Source organism: Crocodylus siamensis, chromosome 11 (assembly GCF_052110815.1).
Source record: "Crocodylus siamensis isolate JL-2025a chromosome 11, ASM5211081v1, whole genome shotgun sequence".
Classification (NCBI taxonomy): Eukaryota; Metazoa; Chordata; order Crocodylia; family Crocodylidae; genus Crocodylus; species Crocodylus siamensis.
Window position 1 is genome coordinate 46225298 of NC_143405.1, and position 15829 is coordinate 46241126.

At 41.5% G+C, this 15829-nt stretch overlaps 1 protein-coding gene across 8 annotated transcripts in view; it reads left to right on the forward strand.

The window, feature by feature from the left end:
• The first annotated feature begins 2833 nt into the window (after positions 1-2833).
• The window catches only part of SLMAP (sarcolemma associated protein), a 157187-nt gene continuing 144191 nt past the window's right edge, over positions 2834-15829 (forward strand). For 7 of the 8 annotated variants that reach the window (XM_090021064.1, XM_090021062.1, XM_090021067.1 and 4 more), the window contains exons 1-2: positions 2834-2968; positions 3047-4075. In XM_090021064.1, coding sequence (XP_089877190.1) covers positions 3878-4075 — 198 coding nt within the window. In that variant the 5' untranslated portion in view covers positions 2834-2968; positions 3047-3877. The remainder of the gene's footprint in view (positions 2969-3046; positions 4076-15829) is intronic. The other variant, XM_090021063.1, reaches the window with a different exon arrangement.

The window sequence follows — 15829 nt, forward strand, 5'->3', positions numbered from 1 at the left end:
TGGGAGGTCACGGCTAGAGAGCCAAGGGAGCGTGGACCGTATGTTATAAGCCAGGAGGCTTCTTGTTGTTGAGTTGTAGCTGATTGGCTTATGTTATTACTTTAACACCAGAGGACCGGGTGAGGCTGTAGGGGTGCGAGGAGGCCTCATGGGAGCCCCCCCCCAGTTGCTTGGGAGTTCCTGGTGCCCTGTGTGGGCAAATGAGTGATGCCTGGGATGGCACAGCTGTTCAATGCCGAGGCGGCACAGCAGGTAGCCCTATATGGGCGATAGTGAGAGGCCCGAACGGGGCAGAGGACTCTGCCCAAGGGTCCTAGCACCAGAGTGAGTCTTGTAGGGACTCGTGTTGGGCCCCAGGTGTGGGAGCCACCCGAGTGAAAGCCCAGGGTGGGTGGTGTAAAGAGGACTAACCCAGCGAGGGCGCGTCAGTGGCTATATAGAGCCTGGAGAAAAGTGCAGAGAAGCCGTGGGAGTGGGTATGTGTTGGAGAGGCCCCAGGCAGGGCACGTGTAGTAAGAAGCAACCCCAAGAGGGATGTGTATGATTGACAGTCACCCCAAGAAGGGTGTGGCCTAGCAGGTGTTCCGGGGGGTTTCCACAGTAATAGGCACCCCAAGGAACCAAAGGGGCCAGGTAAGGCTCCAGCTGCCTGAGCCTAACTGGACACATGATTGACAGGACCCAGAGCAGCCAGGTAAGGCTTAGGTCACCTGAGCCTAATTGGATAATTGTTATTGACAAGAACCTAGAGGGGCTAGGTGAGGCTTAGGCCACTAGCCCAGTGGAGAAGAATACCATTTATGAGCCTGATAGGGCTAATTAGTAGTAAGGGGTGCCGGTTGTGGGACAAGCCCGGGGGCGCGGGGCAGGGCGCAGACCAAGAGAAGGACCTGACAACATCTGGAAGAGCTGCGAGGCTTGGGGGGTGCTAAAGAGGAGGTAGGAGGCACGCATAGCCCTTAAGGCTGGGGTATATTGAGTCACCCCATACAGAACAGGGGATAGTTCAGCAAATACCATGTATTAGGAGATAAAAGGGAGCCTCCCTAACTGAACCATTTAACAGCAAAGACATGGCAGGCAAGGATAGAGGGTGCTGGATTGCCTAATTGACATGGTAGGGGGTGCTAGAGGGATCACGGCTGCTCCTAAACCCCATGCCATGATGTCCATCAAACGCCCTTTCCTTTCGATCAATCCAGATCCTTCCGAATATTTAAAAGGATTTGTTCTCACAGGACTTCTGTCCTATTCTTTGCACCATGAGCATATATTTTTCTACCATCTCTTTTTCTTTTCTCCCCACCTTCAAAATGTCCTAATTTATTTCTAGTGAGTCGATCTGTTTCATCCAATCTATCTGCTGTAACATTTGAATTCTGCTTGCCCTGTCCCTAATCCTCTTTTAAGATTCCTTTTCCCCATGACTTGCTACAAACAGCCTACATAATGACACTCATTAAATAAACTGATTTTCTGATTGTGGGTTCTGGGTCACTATCAGATAAATTTGAGATGTCAGCAAAATAAGCATCTATTTTAAATATACTGATTTAAAATTTTGTAGGTTATATGCCACAAGCTCTTGAGTTTCGGAAACAGTGCAATGTCTTGAAGTTTGAAAATCACTACCATAGTTTCATATCTCTTGTACAGTTACCCCTCTATCACTTTTCCCTTTTTGCCTTCAAAATTTATGCAGTCCTGTTTCTCATCTTGGATATCACTTCCCTGCTTCCAACACTGTAATTGGTTTGGTGCCACCTGGCTTTTGGTCTCTTCCCTCTCCTAAGACTTCTTTCTGCCATATCCCATGACACTTTAATCTTGTTTTGACCTTTGTTACCCTTGACACAGTTATCCACCACTCTTCCTTCCTCTTCAGCTTCTGACGCTTTTCACATTTCCAGTCTCTCTCATTGATTGCTCATGGCCTCTCTCTCTTCATTCGTTGTTCTTATTTTTCCTGCCAGACCTCCACTCAGGACTGTATCCCTAACTTGCCTCTCTGCATACTGTGTCACAGGATGATCTTACCTGATGGCTGGACTTCATTTTTTATCTGTATCACTCAAGCTGCCAGCAAGCCTCAGGGAGACCCAATGGAACAGAGCATCAAACTAGTACTCGAGAGATCAGTTCCACCACTGCATTTTACTTGATTTTGAGCCAATCTCTTTGGCCTCAGTTCCCTCTCTTTGTAAAATGAAAATACATATTGACCTTTATAATCTAGACAGAAAATGCTGAGTAAGAGGTGGGTATTGCACAGTGGATACCTGACTGTCTTTTTTTTTTTTTTTTGTCCTCTCCTGTCCTCTGCTCAGCCCTGCCTTTGCAATTATCCTTCCCACGTCTCCCTCTTTTGCAATCTGGGGCTTTAATTGGGTTAAGACCCAGCCGAACAGATAGGCGAATGCTTTGCGAAAGTGAGACACGCCTCGCAGCCGCGCAGAGCAAAACCTCCGAGCCAAGGCCGGGGCAGGAGAGCCCGAGGGAGAAGACAGGGCCTTGGGGGTGGGGGAACAACAACCACCGCTATGCTGTCCGCTCGGTTTAGTTACAACAAGGAGCGGCCCCACGTGGAAGAGCGGCCCCGGGCCCCGGCGGCTTGCAGACAGCTGAGACTATCGACACTTCCTTCCCGCCGCCACGCGCCCTGCACCTGCGGCCCGTCGCCGCCGCATGGAACACCCGGAAGTGCAGCCCGGAAGTGCGGGCACCATCTCCAGCGCGGCTTCACGGCACTCAGCGCGCAGGCGCCATAATCCCGCGCCTGTGCCCTGCCGAACCCGCGCCTGCGCAGAAAGCGGGAGGCGGGCGCGGCACCTTCCCTTTGGTCAGGCCGGGTGCTAGCGGCTCCTCCCTCCTCCTACTGCCCCCCCCTCCCCCCGCCATCACCCGCCCCCCTACCGCCGCCGCCGCACCGGGTAGGTTTGCAGTCACTATGGCGGCTGCAGCGGGGAAGGTAAGAAGGGCGGGGAGCGCTGCGGCGACCACACGGGCCGGGCTGGGCGACTCTGACGCCGTTTCTTTGGCTTTGCAGGTCGGAGGAAAGTTTTCGGCGTCGGCGGCCGCCTGAGCGAGACCCGGCCTGGCCTCCAGGCCGCAGGAGCGGGCTCCACCCGGATGCGCAGCCACCTGCGGGGCCCCTGAGCGCCGCCCCGCGCCCAAGAACTGTGGAGGCGGCCTCGCTCCGCGCACCCCGCCGGTCTGGGCAGGAGCAGCCGTGTCCCCCCCCCTCCCCGCAATCTTGGACCACTGGCTCCTCTCCAGGGATGAGGGCGGCGGGATGCGGCAGGTCACGGGGACCAGCTAAACCACCTGCCCCTTGAAGGCTTCATTTGCCGTGTGCCTGGACACGGTGCTGTGTCCTTCCCTGGCTCCTCTTTCACGCCTCTCCTCGCTCCCACGTTGTGGGTGTCCAGTCAGCCTTGTTTACGGAAGGGAGTGGGGGAAAAATCAAGGGGGAGGCAGCCTGCATCCATCCCAAACAGAAGTCTTGGCGTGTGACTCATCAGCTTGGCTTTAAAGATCTCCCTTGCTTCGTTTAAAGGAGCGCACTCCTCTTCAGAGGAGCCCCATGGTTGTTCCTGTCTGCTCTGAAGAGGATGGATTGAAAGCTGCGTTTTCTGGGCGTTGCTTGAGGCAGTGCTGATCTTCATGGACATGATGGGGCTTTTTCACTGGATTATTGCCAGGATTAGTTTACACACTGAAACCGCGCGTTGTTAGGCCTTGCTGGGTGCAAGTTATGTTTGTCTTGCGTTCATGTAAAGTTTCTGTGGAGATTTGGGTTAAAAATTGTGGAGGGTAGCCTGCGTCAGAAGAGATTCTCTTCCTCCCTGGTTGTTGTGACAACCGCAATCTGTCCTCGATGCCTTCAGCCTTGGCCATCTTCGCTTGCCGCCCGAACTCTCACCCGTTTCAGGAGCGCCATGTCTACCTGGACGAGCCCGTCAAAATTGGCCGCTCAGTGGCCCGCTGTCGGCCAGCTCAGAATAATGCTACTTTTGACTGCAAGGTGCTGTCCAGGAACCATGCACTTGTCTGGTTTGACCACAAGACAGGCAAGGTAAGGCCATTTTTGCTCTCCTAGAGAGGAAAATAATATATGACAGGTTATTTTTAGCAAGTCACTGTAGATTGTGAGTGACTTGTGTTTTTCCTTGAACTTGGCTGCAAACTATGCTGTGGCTAGGGTTTTTGGGGTTTAGTTAACTTAAATTCTACTAAAGGCAAAAAAACCCTGAGAGCAGGGTTTGTGAAATACATTAAGTACTGGAGGAAGCTGGTAGATGTTCCCATGATCACTTCTCATTTCTGGGGATGCATGACTTTCAGGGAGGAGTATTTTATGTAACTCAAGGAACTGAGTTATCAAACCTGAAGTAAGGTAAATAAATGCTCATCATGGTAACCATGAATAGTTATTGTTACTCTGGTGGAACTGGCATCTTGCTCCAATGCTGTGTTAAAGTGGATGTATCGACATTTAGTTTTTTCCTAATACTTAAATATATATCTGGTATTCATATGCGCAGAAGAACAACTCTTAATTTTGAGCAGTTGTCATGCCAAAAGGAAAACAGCAAAGGAAAAAATTTATTACTCTGCTATTCTGCCTGTTTATGTTATCAAATTTTGAACAATATATTTTAATATTCTAAGCTGATAGTCACTGTATCACTAGCAGGAGCCATTGTAGTTTAAGGTTTGGAATATCTGCTATCATTGCTTGTGAACTGGAATTAAAATATGCTGATGTGGTGTTAACCTGGCCATAATCCTCTCAAAAGAGGACAACAGCTAGCACTAAATGGAAGTTTAGGGGCTCTGTAATACTTGTTTATGTCCACTAGGGCCTGAACTGGAACAGGCAAAATCACTTTGCTTAACCTGTCAAACAAAATTTTTAAACTGCTAACTAGTAGTGACAGCTGTTTTCTTTCTCCTCAAAATCTTCAGTCTCTCAAAAATATGTACGAAGTACCATGAAATATTTTGAAAAATGGATATAAAATGGGTGTGGTATTTTACATACTGTAATCTAATTCAGTTGTCTGGTGACTGTCTTTCTGTATGTGTTCCTCTATTAATTACTCTTTTTATTGCTTTGTATTCTAACAGAATACCCTGAATAAGCAGCTGCACTAGGTTTTTTGTTTGTTTGTTTTTTTCTTTATTATCATGACACAGCATGAGGACCAGTGTGAGACCCTACAAATTCTTAAAGCGTCAGATGTTAACAATGTTATGCAATACATAGGCATGATGGGACAGGACATGAGTTTAACTTTATTAGGTTGGGCTGGGGCATGACTTGTAGATTACTTGCGCATAATTGCTCATTAACCTATTATTTGTTTTGCTAGTTTCTTTGACACGTTAGGATTCCATACTTGATGCATTGCATATAGGCTGTTTAGGTTATAACATCAGTTTAAAGACTTGGGATGCTTTCAAGTGTGAGCTAATAATGCAGTTTTTCTTGTTTGACATCGTTTAAGTTACTGCATCCAACTAATTATCTGGTGTAGTCCAGCATTTTGACAGATACATTCCAATTCTATACTGCTTTCTGTCTGAGCTTCTTGGTGCTTTACGAACTTAATTAAGCCGCTCAACACTCTTGTGATAGGAATAAAGGTGCCCATTTTACACAAGTTTCATTTCATTCACAGGGAGGCTTTGGTGTTGGGCAGATCAGCTAATTGTTGGGAGTGCTTAAAAGATAAACAGCTCTGTTGTTTTAGTTTAGTGCAGTTAGCTTTAGACTTACCAATGCAAGTAAAACATGAGCTTTCAACATAGCCTTTTCATGTTTATTCTGTAAGTTGCTGGTTTGAATCAACCCAAGTCTATCTGATGCCTCCATGTGATTGCTGGGCCTCTAACTTGGACAGGGTTCTCCCTCATAAACCCATCGTCACAAATATTAAGCTTGCAGGCACTTCCAGCCTATATGGAAGAATGATTTGGGTTAGAAAATTCATTGCCTCCTATTTCTCTGATGAAGCTGTTCTGAAACAGAGTTGAGGCATGGTTGTATGGCAGAGAAGGGAGGCTTGAACCCTTTGGCTGTAGGGGAGTATTGAGTTTCTATGTCTGTCTGAATTTCTGTATGAAAAGTAAATTCCAAAGAGGGTGAAGTGGTGGTTGGGAAAGGAGGAAAGATGTGCTTTGTCAGACAATACAGTTTTATTGGTATCACAATGTGGAAGATATAAAACGCTGTAGGGAAAATGCAGTAGGAAAACAAGTGGAGAGGGAAAATCCTTAGCTTCCTTCTATAATAAATCACAAAAATACACAGCTCTGTTTACAATTCCTTGCTCTTAAACCTGCAGTGTTTGCATAATAGAAACAAAAACAGCAGTGGAATCAAAGCATGTTGCTAACATCTGCAGACAAACATGTTACCGTAGCCAACTTTTTAAATTAGTTGTTATTGCCCAGGAATACTTTATTAGCCCATCCATAATGTAAGCTTAAAAGTAGATAATTTTTGTTTTATTGTTCAACATGATTGAAATTTTTTCTGGAGATTTCTGAAAACTCTTATCTTTTTATGAAAGCTTAGGCAATATTTTTAAAGTACTGTGTAATGGAGAAAATTATTAGAAATGAGTAAGATTTGACACTGATCTGAGGTACCGAGGCTTACATGGAATGAGTAGTTCACTGTTAGTGTGGCTGCTTTATGCACAGCACTAAGTGACAGTTAAAAATGACATGATGCTTGTTGAAATGTGTGCTATACTGAGAATAGGGTCTTTCAAAGAGGTCTGAAAAAGTTCCCTGTTCAAAGACCAAACAGTATTAACAATGAAAGTAAGGTGCAAAAATGGGAGCGTGTTTTCAGGGGAGACCTCTTGAGAGTAAGTAAAATAAAAATGGCTTTTAAAGGGAAGTGTCTAATTGAAAGTTGAACTTCTATCTTAAGAAAGTTATCTACTGTTAAAAGTAACAATGAAATCACTAAGTAAAAGAGGGGGACTAAGATTGGTTTTCAGGTTTCCTCTCTGTTCTTGGAAAGACTTGATAAATAATCACCTTTTATTGTTCTTTGTATAGATAGCACCTCTTTGCTTTTGGGTTTTTGCACAACAGAACAGTTATGCACCCAAAAACACATCCAGAGTACATGCCCTGTTGTAAGCTACTGACGCGCAGAAGCTTTTTGCTGAGCGGGTTTTTTTTGTGTTTTTGTTTTTGTTTTTTTGTGATTTTTGTGTTTTGTTTTGTTTTGTTTTTTTAAACCCTGGAATGAAAGGGGTGCTAGGCATGAGAAGTTACTGCTGGCTGATACAGATTTCCCTGCAGAGGTACCAACCAGAGCAACTGCTGCAGGGTTAATACTCTAATTGTTGGAGCTTATCCAAAGCAATTGTAAAGCATCAATCCTGAGACAGGAGCACCAACATATTGATTAGATTTAAAATAAAAAAAAAAAGTACTTGAAATGAGATTTCATAAGCCTGGAGTGATTTATCTCCAGTTGCGTGCATTACTTTCACCTGGGCTACTGTTAATCTGATATTTCCTAACTGTGGAAGACTTGACTTTCTAACCTAAATGAATTACTTTAAATGTAACTCTTTTGTGAATAATATTGACTAGTAGCGCGTGAACATTATTTTCCCCCTGTTAATCGTTTTGTTGATTCCTTTCATCAAATGATATCAACTGGGAGCATGGGGTATTTGATTTGACAGGTCAAAAATACTAGGTCAGGTGATGGTCAAACAGTATCAAATAATGGTCAAATTATTATTAGAACAGTGAAGAGGGAGACTTTAATCTTCAGTAGATTAGATATTCATGCTACTTAGAAAAAAACCTCAAATCCAGTTACCTGCTATTGTGAAACAAATAAGATTTTAAAAAACTGTAATTAATTTTTATAACTGTCAGCATCTTGAATATTATTCATATTTACAACAGTTTTTCTTTTCTTTGGTACATATCTTGAAACCCCAGGATTAGCTTGGACAATGACAAAAAAAAAAGACTGACGAAATAAAACAAATAAAATGCATAGTAAATACACAGCTGAAGAAAAAATGACAAAACTTTATAAAACATTTGTTGGCTCTAAGTTAACTTGAATCAATCAGGAAAGAGAGAAGTGTCTGTTCTGAGAGAGATCATTTGAACTGTATTAAGCAGTAGTTCAGAAGAAGTTAAGATGTACAAGTAGAACAGAAAACACTGAAAATATTATGATGTTCTTTAAATTGACAGTGTGTCACCTGGAACATTTTGTTCAGTTTTAGTAATTGAATCTTAAAAAATGTAGCTGAAATAAGGGTTCAGGCCTGTGATGAGAAGGAATAGAGGTATGGAAAGGCTTGTCTGTGAAGAAAGATTGAAATAATCGGCATTGTTAGTTAAGAGGAAATATATAAAACAATAATGTGTACAGAGTTGATAAACATGAATGTTGAATTAATATTCTTTCTCAGTAGTAAGCCAGGAATGTATTTGGTGAAACTGAAAGGCAGTGAATTTAAAACTAAGGACAATTCATTTTTAGCACACAAATATAATGATAGCAGCTTTTTGCTGTAAAGTATCCTGAGTACAACAGCTTATAATTGTGTTTGTGTTACTGTTATCTTTATATTGGGTTACATCAGCACTTTTTTTTACAATGGAAAGAAACCTCTGTCTTTTAGGTGCTGAGTAGGATTTTTATGACAGGGCTGTCCAATGGTCCAGACTCCCTGTCTAGCCATCCCTCCCCCTATAGTTGCAGCTGTAACAAGTAGCTGCAGTCTCTGGGCTCCCAGTCTGTCTGGCTGTTGCTTCCTGCATGTGCCCAAGGGGTCAGGGCAGTGCAGCAGCATGAGGAGCTGAGGGTACACCTGGAGTATGCAGTGATTGCATGGATGTGCAGTGCAGCCAGGAGGCGGAGGAGGGGGCCATTGTCAAAGGTGCTTAGTGCAGTGGAGGGAGCAGGGGTCACAGAATTGTGGTGCACTGAGAGGGGTGCACGTGGCAGAGCTGGGTTCATGATGTTCATATACCAAGGATATGCTTTTGGGCATTGTGAATCTAGTCAATATCCTTTTTTTGTTTTCAAAATATTTATATTTTGACATCTGTGTTGTTGTTTTTTCACTGTTTGAACTGTTTCTCTTATTAATAATGGCTTTTCTGTAGGGTGTGTTCACTTTTTCCAGCATGTATCCACTGCATATTTAAAGCTCCAGAAATGACTTGCATTTAAGCTGTATAAAAACAACCCAAAAAACCCCTATCCAAAGTTAATGGTACACTAAACAGAATGTGTACAGTTACTTAACTCACTCATTCCTCTTCACCTGTTACAATTGAATACTTAAGGAAACAAGCCTATTTTTGCAGTACACTTTAACTTTTTGCTTGTAGACTTTGCAAATAGATTTTTTTGTCACCTTGGTTTCTAGCCAGTTAAACTCTCTGGTCCTTGTGGGGTTCAGGTTGCTGTTTCTCTTGGGATGAGAAATCAACAGGAGGGTATTCATTTACAGAAATTATCAGCCTGTTCGCATCGGGCGAGTGATACCCATACCTTTAACTCTGGTTCTCAACCAGGGTGCCGTGAGGCCCCCTCAGGGTTTCTGTGATGGCAGCAGCCAGGTAAACCTGACCCACCTGCTCCTCTTGCATTAGGCCTTCCTAATCATCCTAAAGCAGGCAGCAAAGGTGCTTGTCCTGGTCTCCCCCCACCCCAACGCTTCTACCAGTAACAAGCATGCATGGAACTGTCCTGTCCTCTTATATCCAGGAGGAGTGCAGGGAATGCCAGACCAGGAGTGGTTGCATAGCATGAGGCAGGCTTTAGGCTGATTAGAGAGCTATGATTCAAGAGACGTATGTACACACAGCACAGCCCTTCCCAAGCTGGCTGTGCAGCAGGTGGATGGGACAATTTAATCTAGAGGCAGCAGAAAACAACTGAGAAGTCCTGAGGGAAGCTGAGGCAGCACAAACAGGGGTTCTCAGCTGAGGGTGAGGCCACTTTTTTTTTTTTTTTTTTTTTTTTTTAAGTGGAGATGGAGTATCATGACTCTGAAAAGATTGAGAAGTGCTCTAAAGTGTCACTTGCAGTGTCTCCATCAGCAATATTAATGTAGGGAAAGTGAGATAAACTTCCTGCTCTTGCATAGTTTTCCCCATTTGCAATGGAATTGTGAAGTCTTTGCTAAAGATATGTCTATATTGCCATCACTGTAGCCATGGAAGCATATTTAAGCTTCACTATAAAATTTAACTTGTTTATGTGCTCCTAACAGTACAGCTATGGCAACATATGGAACCTGGGACAGGTTTTGCAGCCAGGCTGAGCCTCTGTCCTATCATGGCTGTTTTGCTATCAGCCTGCAACCTCCCTAATTTGGTATACCTCATTGAAGTGACTCCAGTAATGCATACTACTATGTAGCATCTTGTGTAAAGGTGGCCCTGCAGTGTATTGACTTAAGGCAATCAATACTGTTACTGTTCAGCCACATTAGACACTGAATTAGATTTCTGCAAGTATTTTGCAGAACATCTTTTTTAATGTCTGTTGTATGCATTTATTTTTCAGGGTAGGTTTTTATATAGCTGTAGAATCACTTATGGCTGTTAACTGACTAATTTGTTTTCTATAGTGGTTGCATGTGGAACATGCACTTGGGCACTGGTCAGAACTTCTGGCTTTGTAAAACCAGACTGTTGGTCTCTCTCTTTGTTAATAGCTTATTGAAACATTTGGTGACAGACCTCAATAACGCTTCTTATGTACTTTTTTTCTGTCAGACTTTCTTATTTTACAGAGACTAGCTGTGTTTTCAATGAAATGGCATTCCAGGTTCACTTGGCACTGTGTCAGTCACAGACGGTGTTTTTCTCTAGTGTTATGGTTTGCCACTTCTTACAGATGCAAGCCTGAAACTACAGGCTTGTAGTAAATGACAGGCTTGTAATAAAGGCTTTATATATCTTACTTGCATACAATGCAGATTTGCTAAAGGTTTACAGGGTGTTAAGGTATATTTTGTGGCTTATTTTATTTTAGTATTTATCCACACTATCCAAGAAAACTACGATCTTATAGACAGGGTTTTGGGAAATTTGGTATTTAACTTTTATTGCATTTGGGAGAAATTATAGTGGTTTCTTAAAAGTAAGTGTTGTTACAAAAGGGTAAATATATTGCCTATGAGGATTAATTTAAATTCTTTGTCACACCAATACATAGGCCACCTGTAGTCTTTGGATCTCTGAAAAACTACAGAATAGGTTATTATTGGAACCAAGCAGTGGAGGGCAATAAATGTACCTGGTATCTTGAGGTCAGAGGAAGGATAAGGCCAGTGGATAGGATGCCTGCTTGGCTCTTGGGAAACCTAGGTTAATTTTTCTGCTCTGCTACAATTTCATGACCTTAGTCATTCTGTGCCTTGTTTCTAATCCAGAAAATAGAAGCTCTCTGCTTCTTAGGGGTGGGCATTATGAAGATATACTAATTAAACTTTAAGAGATGCTTAAATCTTACAGAGCCATATGGGTACCATCGATGAATATCTATCTCCAGCAGGCATTGCAGCCAGATGAATCGTAATTTATAAACTCTAACTAAAAATACATATTTCTCAGTACTTTAAAAATGTGTGCGAGTTCCATATGTGCTTTTTTTCTGACATTTTGAGCACTTGAGGCTAGGGATTGTATTTGTGTAGAGACTAGAAAAAGGGGTCTCTTCATTTTTGAGCGTGGGGATTCTGGATACTAAAGAAAATGTGCAACGTTGACTTGCATTTTCAAATGGCTGGGACTTTGTATGCATGGTGATTCTCCCACTTAAGAGTAAAACGTAATAGGACAGAGGCAGATATATTATTGTGGTATGATAACCTTCTGAAGAGAGGAGGTGGTTACCAAGAATTAGGAATATTTTTGGAAAGTAATAATTTCTAAACAGTGCTTTTCAAACCTAGTTTTGTTCTGATTGGCTATTTTATTTGCTAAAATGAATGTATAATACTGTCAAAGAACAGGAAAAAGCTAGGAGACGAATTTAATGTTTCTTTTAAGGCAGCTTCCAGTTGTAACTAATTTACCTCCTGATACTGACCTGTCTTTTTGTAATTTTAGGTCAGATGACTAAATAGAAAATGCTGCTTTCAGTGCCTTAACTGTAAAGAAATAGTATAATAACAGTTGGTCACCTGTATTATAATAAAAGAGCCAAGTATTACTTAAAATTGTAGGAAAATAACTTTTTTTTTTTTTTTGTTTAAAACTACAGTTCTTTTCAAAAGGATAAGTAGTAAACTTATTGGGAAGGTGGCCACATACTTTAAACATCAGATGTGGGGGGAGGGGAGATGTTCATAACTTGAATGTGTGATAGCTTTATTTTGGTCATGTATTTTAGTATCTGATTGGACATTTTCCATTTTACTATAAGTAGATTTATCTTCAGTGTTTATCACTGTTTTAGTAATATTGCTTCTCTGTATGTGTAAGTTGCAAATGAAAACATGAAACGCTCCTAAGATCTTGTACAGCTAGCTGACATTAAACCTTGCCTGTCAACTACATTCATATACAGTGTATTTTAATCATTACATATGATACAAAAATCAGTTATTGAAGCTGAATTGTATAACAAGCATATATGTTGAAGTAGAATGCTAATCTTGATTTTTAAAAAGTATGAAGAATATTACTTGATTTCAAGAGTACTAATACTCTGCTATATTTGGTTATGGGAGCCTATTGTGCTGACAACATGATTTAAAAAATTGCTGAGATTGAAAGAGGACTTTTTAAATATAACTTTCCTAAAGCTCTCTTAAAATTCTTATTACAGTTATGGTTAGTTTGAGTGTCTTTTTATTTCTGTGGTTTCGGTATTGTCATCAACCACGGTGATTGTCCTTTCACTTTTGTTCAGAGTCTATGTCCACATCTCAAAACTCATGACCATAATTGACAGTTTTGCCCATAGTCTTGTCAGCTAAGTATGGAATGAAAGTGTAGATAGTCTCTTTTGTCACTAAAAACAATTTTCGCAGAACAAGTTTAGGTATGTTAATGAAGATGACCAACTTATGTAGCTACTGTTTTATATTATTATGACTTTTGAAGCGCTAGAATTTTGGCTTATATACCTATTTAGTTTTGTATAATGCCTAGATGATTTTCTTTCACACCGGACGCCAGTAATCAAAGTTCACACCAAAAATCATTAAAGTTTATTAAAGTGCATCTGGAGGAAAATAGAACTGCTGAATGAAAATACAACTATTTTGTTCCATAAGGCTGGAAATAATAGAATACTCTCACTTGGTGGCTCTCAACCACTACTTCCCTTTTAAAATCTTAAAAGGGAAACTCATGTGTTTTTGTCTTCCTCTGTATTGGAAAATTTTTCCTAGAGTACAAGTGTTGGAGAAATTGGGTATTAGCTGGGAATGTGCATCTTTACTGAAACGATATAGTTTGTGCAGGAAGTTGACATTGGATACAGTCAGTCATATTGTTGAGCATAATGTTCTTCGGAAAGATAAATCCTGTCCATGGCCCTAAGTCAGAAATTTATGTTGTAGAGGGGGATTTTCATTTAAAAATTAAAACTCTGGTAGACCACTTTATTATGATTAAATTTAACAGTGTCAATGATACAGAATATATTACATATGATATAGAAACTGTCATTGAATGTTCGATACTTTGATATGTTGTATATTTCAATGCTTACTTTCCATTTTCTTCCCTAAGTCTTTCATCCTTGTTTTCTGTTCATCTCTCTTGGATAGTTCGTTGGAACCCTTAATTAACTGTATGGTATACTGATATTTTTTGCCATCTAATTTAGTGCACAGAAAGGACAATGAAACATAGTCTTTGTTGGATTGATGCATGTACAGGCAACCCCCACTTAATGCTGTTTCACTTAGCGCGGTTTTGCTATAACACTCATTTTAAATTGATACATGATTTCACTTAGCGCTCAGTGAGATTCATTATAACACTCACGGTTGCAGTCTTGGGCCATTAAAAACGCTTGTCATCGCCATCTTGAATTGGTTTCACTTTGTTCGTTTTGCTTAACGCTTAGTTTTTCAGGAACCAATTAAGGGTGCTAAGCAGGGGTTGTCTGTACTGATATACCTGTGTCAGAACTTGATTTCTGCTCTGGGTTACAGTATGTGCAGGGCTCAGGCTTCAATGTATTTGTGGTATTAATGGCCAAATTCTGTTCTCAGATATACATTCTTTCACAAGCTTATGCTTAACCTATCTACAATGGTTTTTGTTAGGTTGGACAAGTGCAATATATGGTCGCTTCTTGGTTTCTTGCAGCCTAACAGGGCCGCATGTGTAGATGTTGAGACTTTACTGTGGAGCTAATTAGACAGCTCTGCAGTAAACATCTTGCGTAGATGGTTTCTTGTTGCTTCTTGTTGGCTCAGATCAAGTGTAGAGCTAACAAGATTGTTACTTTGCAGTTTTTGCTAGTTAATAGTTTTTGACTGTCTGCTTTCTCAGTAAGATGGTCTAGTAAGAACATAAAACGTTCACAAAATACACTACCTAAGTTACATTGTAAGTAAAATTCTGGTTGTAGGTTATCTTCTAGAAAACCAGGAATGGCCTACTTAGTTTTAGTTCAAGCACCCCATCACCATTTTTAAGCCTGGGGATGCTGATACAGGAGACATGGAGGTGCTTTAATTAGAGTGGAGGTACTAGATTTAATGCACATTAACTACAGTGCATTAATGCAGGTGTAGATGTGCCCTTTATACACCAGCAGTGTTTAGTTTGTTGTAGGAGCTAGATTGGAAAGAGCTTCATACAGTGTATTTCTATTAGCAGGCTTTGGAAATGCCTTTGAATATAAAGACTGTCTAGTCAGGGAAGACTGTCAAACTGACATCTTTAGAACTCTGCTCCTTGGGAAGCACTAATGGATGTCTGAATAAAATGACTTTTTGAGATGTCCACATGAAGAGCCATTCTGGAAGAGTTGATTCCATTATAGCTATTCTGACCAATTTCCTCACGTAGATCAGTCCTAAAGTGGTGAGCTGACTTGATGATCTGTAATCAGAAATAACTCTTAAAATTTTGTTTCCATTCTGTTTTTTCAGAATTCTTTTTATTAACAAGAAGTTCAGTGCAACGCGCAACATTCCTCATGGCCCTTTCGGCTTTTATACAGCCCCTTGCAGTCCTTGCTGGGTTTTTTCCAGGCTTTCATCCGTTCTCTGGCTCAGACTTCCTCTCCATAGCTGTCACCTGTTCCCTGCAAGTGTCTTTCTGGCCTTTTGCCTGACAGGTACAGAAAGCCCTCACCCTAGTGGACATGCTTGTGCACCCCGAAGCTTGTCAGAATGAAAGAGCAGGAAATGACTAAAAGTAGTTTGATTGTTGCCAATTGATGGATTAAGAATAAAACTTATTTTCACAAATTTCCTGCCAAAGTATAGCCTGCATAGGGACATGTTTTGCTAGTGTGAGGGTATGTTTGCCATCAGTGTTCTTAATAACAAAGGATAAAACTATGCCAATCAAGGTCTTGCGGTGTTGTTTGGGGTTTGTTTGTTTGTTTGTTTGTCTGTTTTGTTTCCTAGCATGCGATTAGAAAAAGGGTGATGTGTTTTCAAAACAAATGAGACTGGGCGGGGGGGGGGGGGGTTTGCTTCCCTGAAGTGACAGCATGACTAGCATGCCTCTCCTACAAACCGGACTTCCTTATTCCCATTTGCACCCATAAGCAATTTATATTGGACATTTAAACACATCCATAGCAGTTTTGCTTCTTAACATTTACTGGATGCAG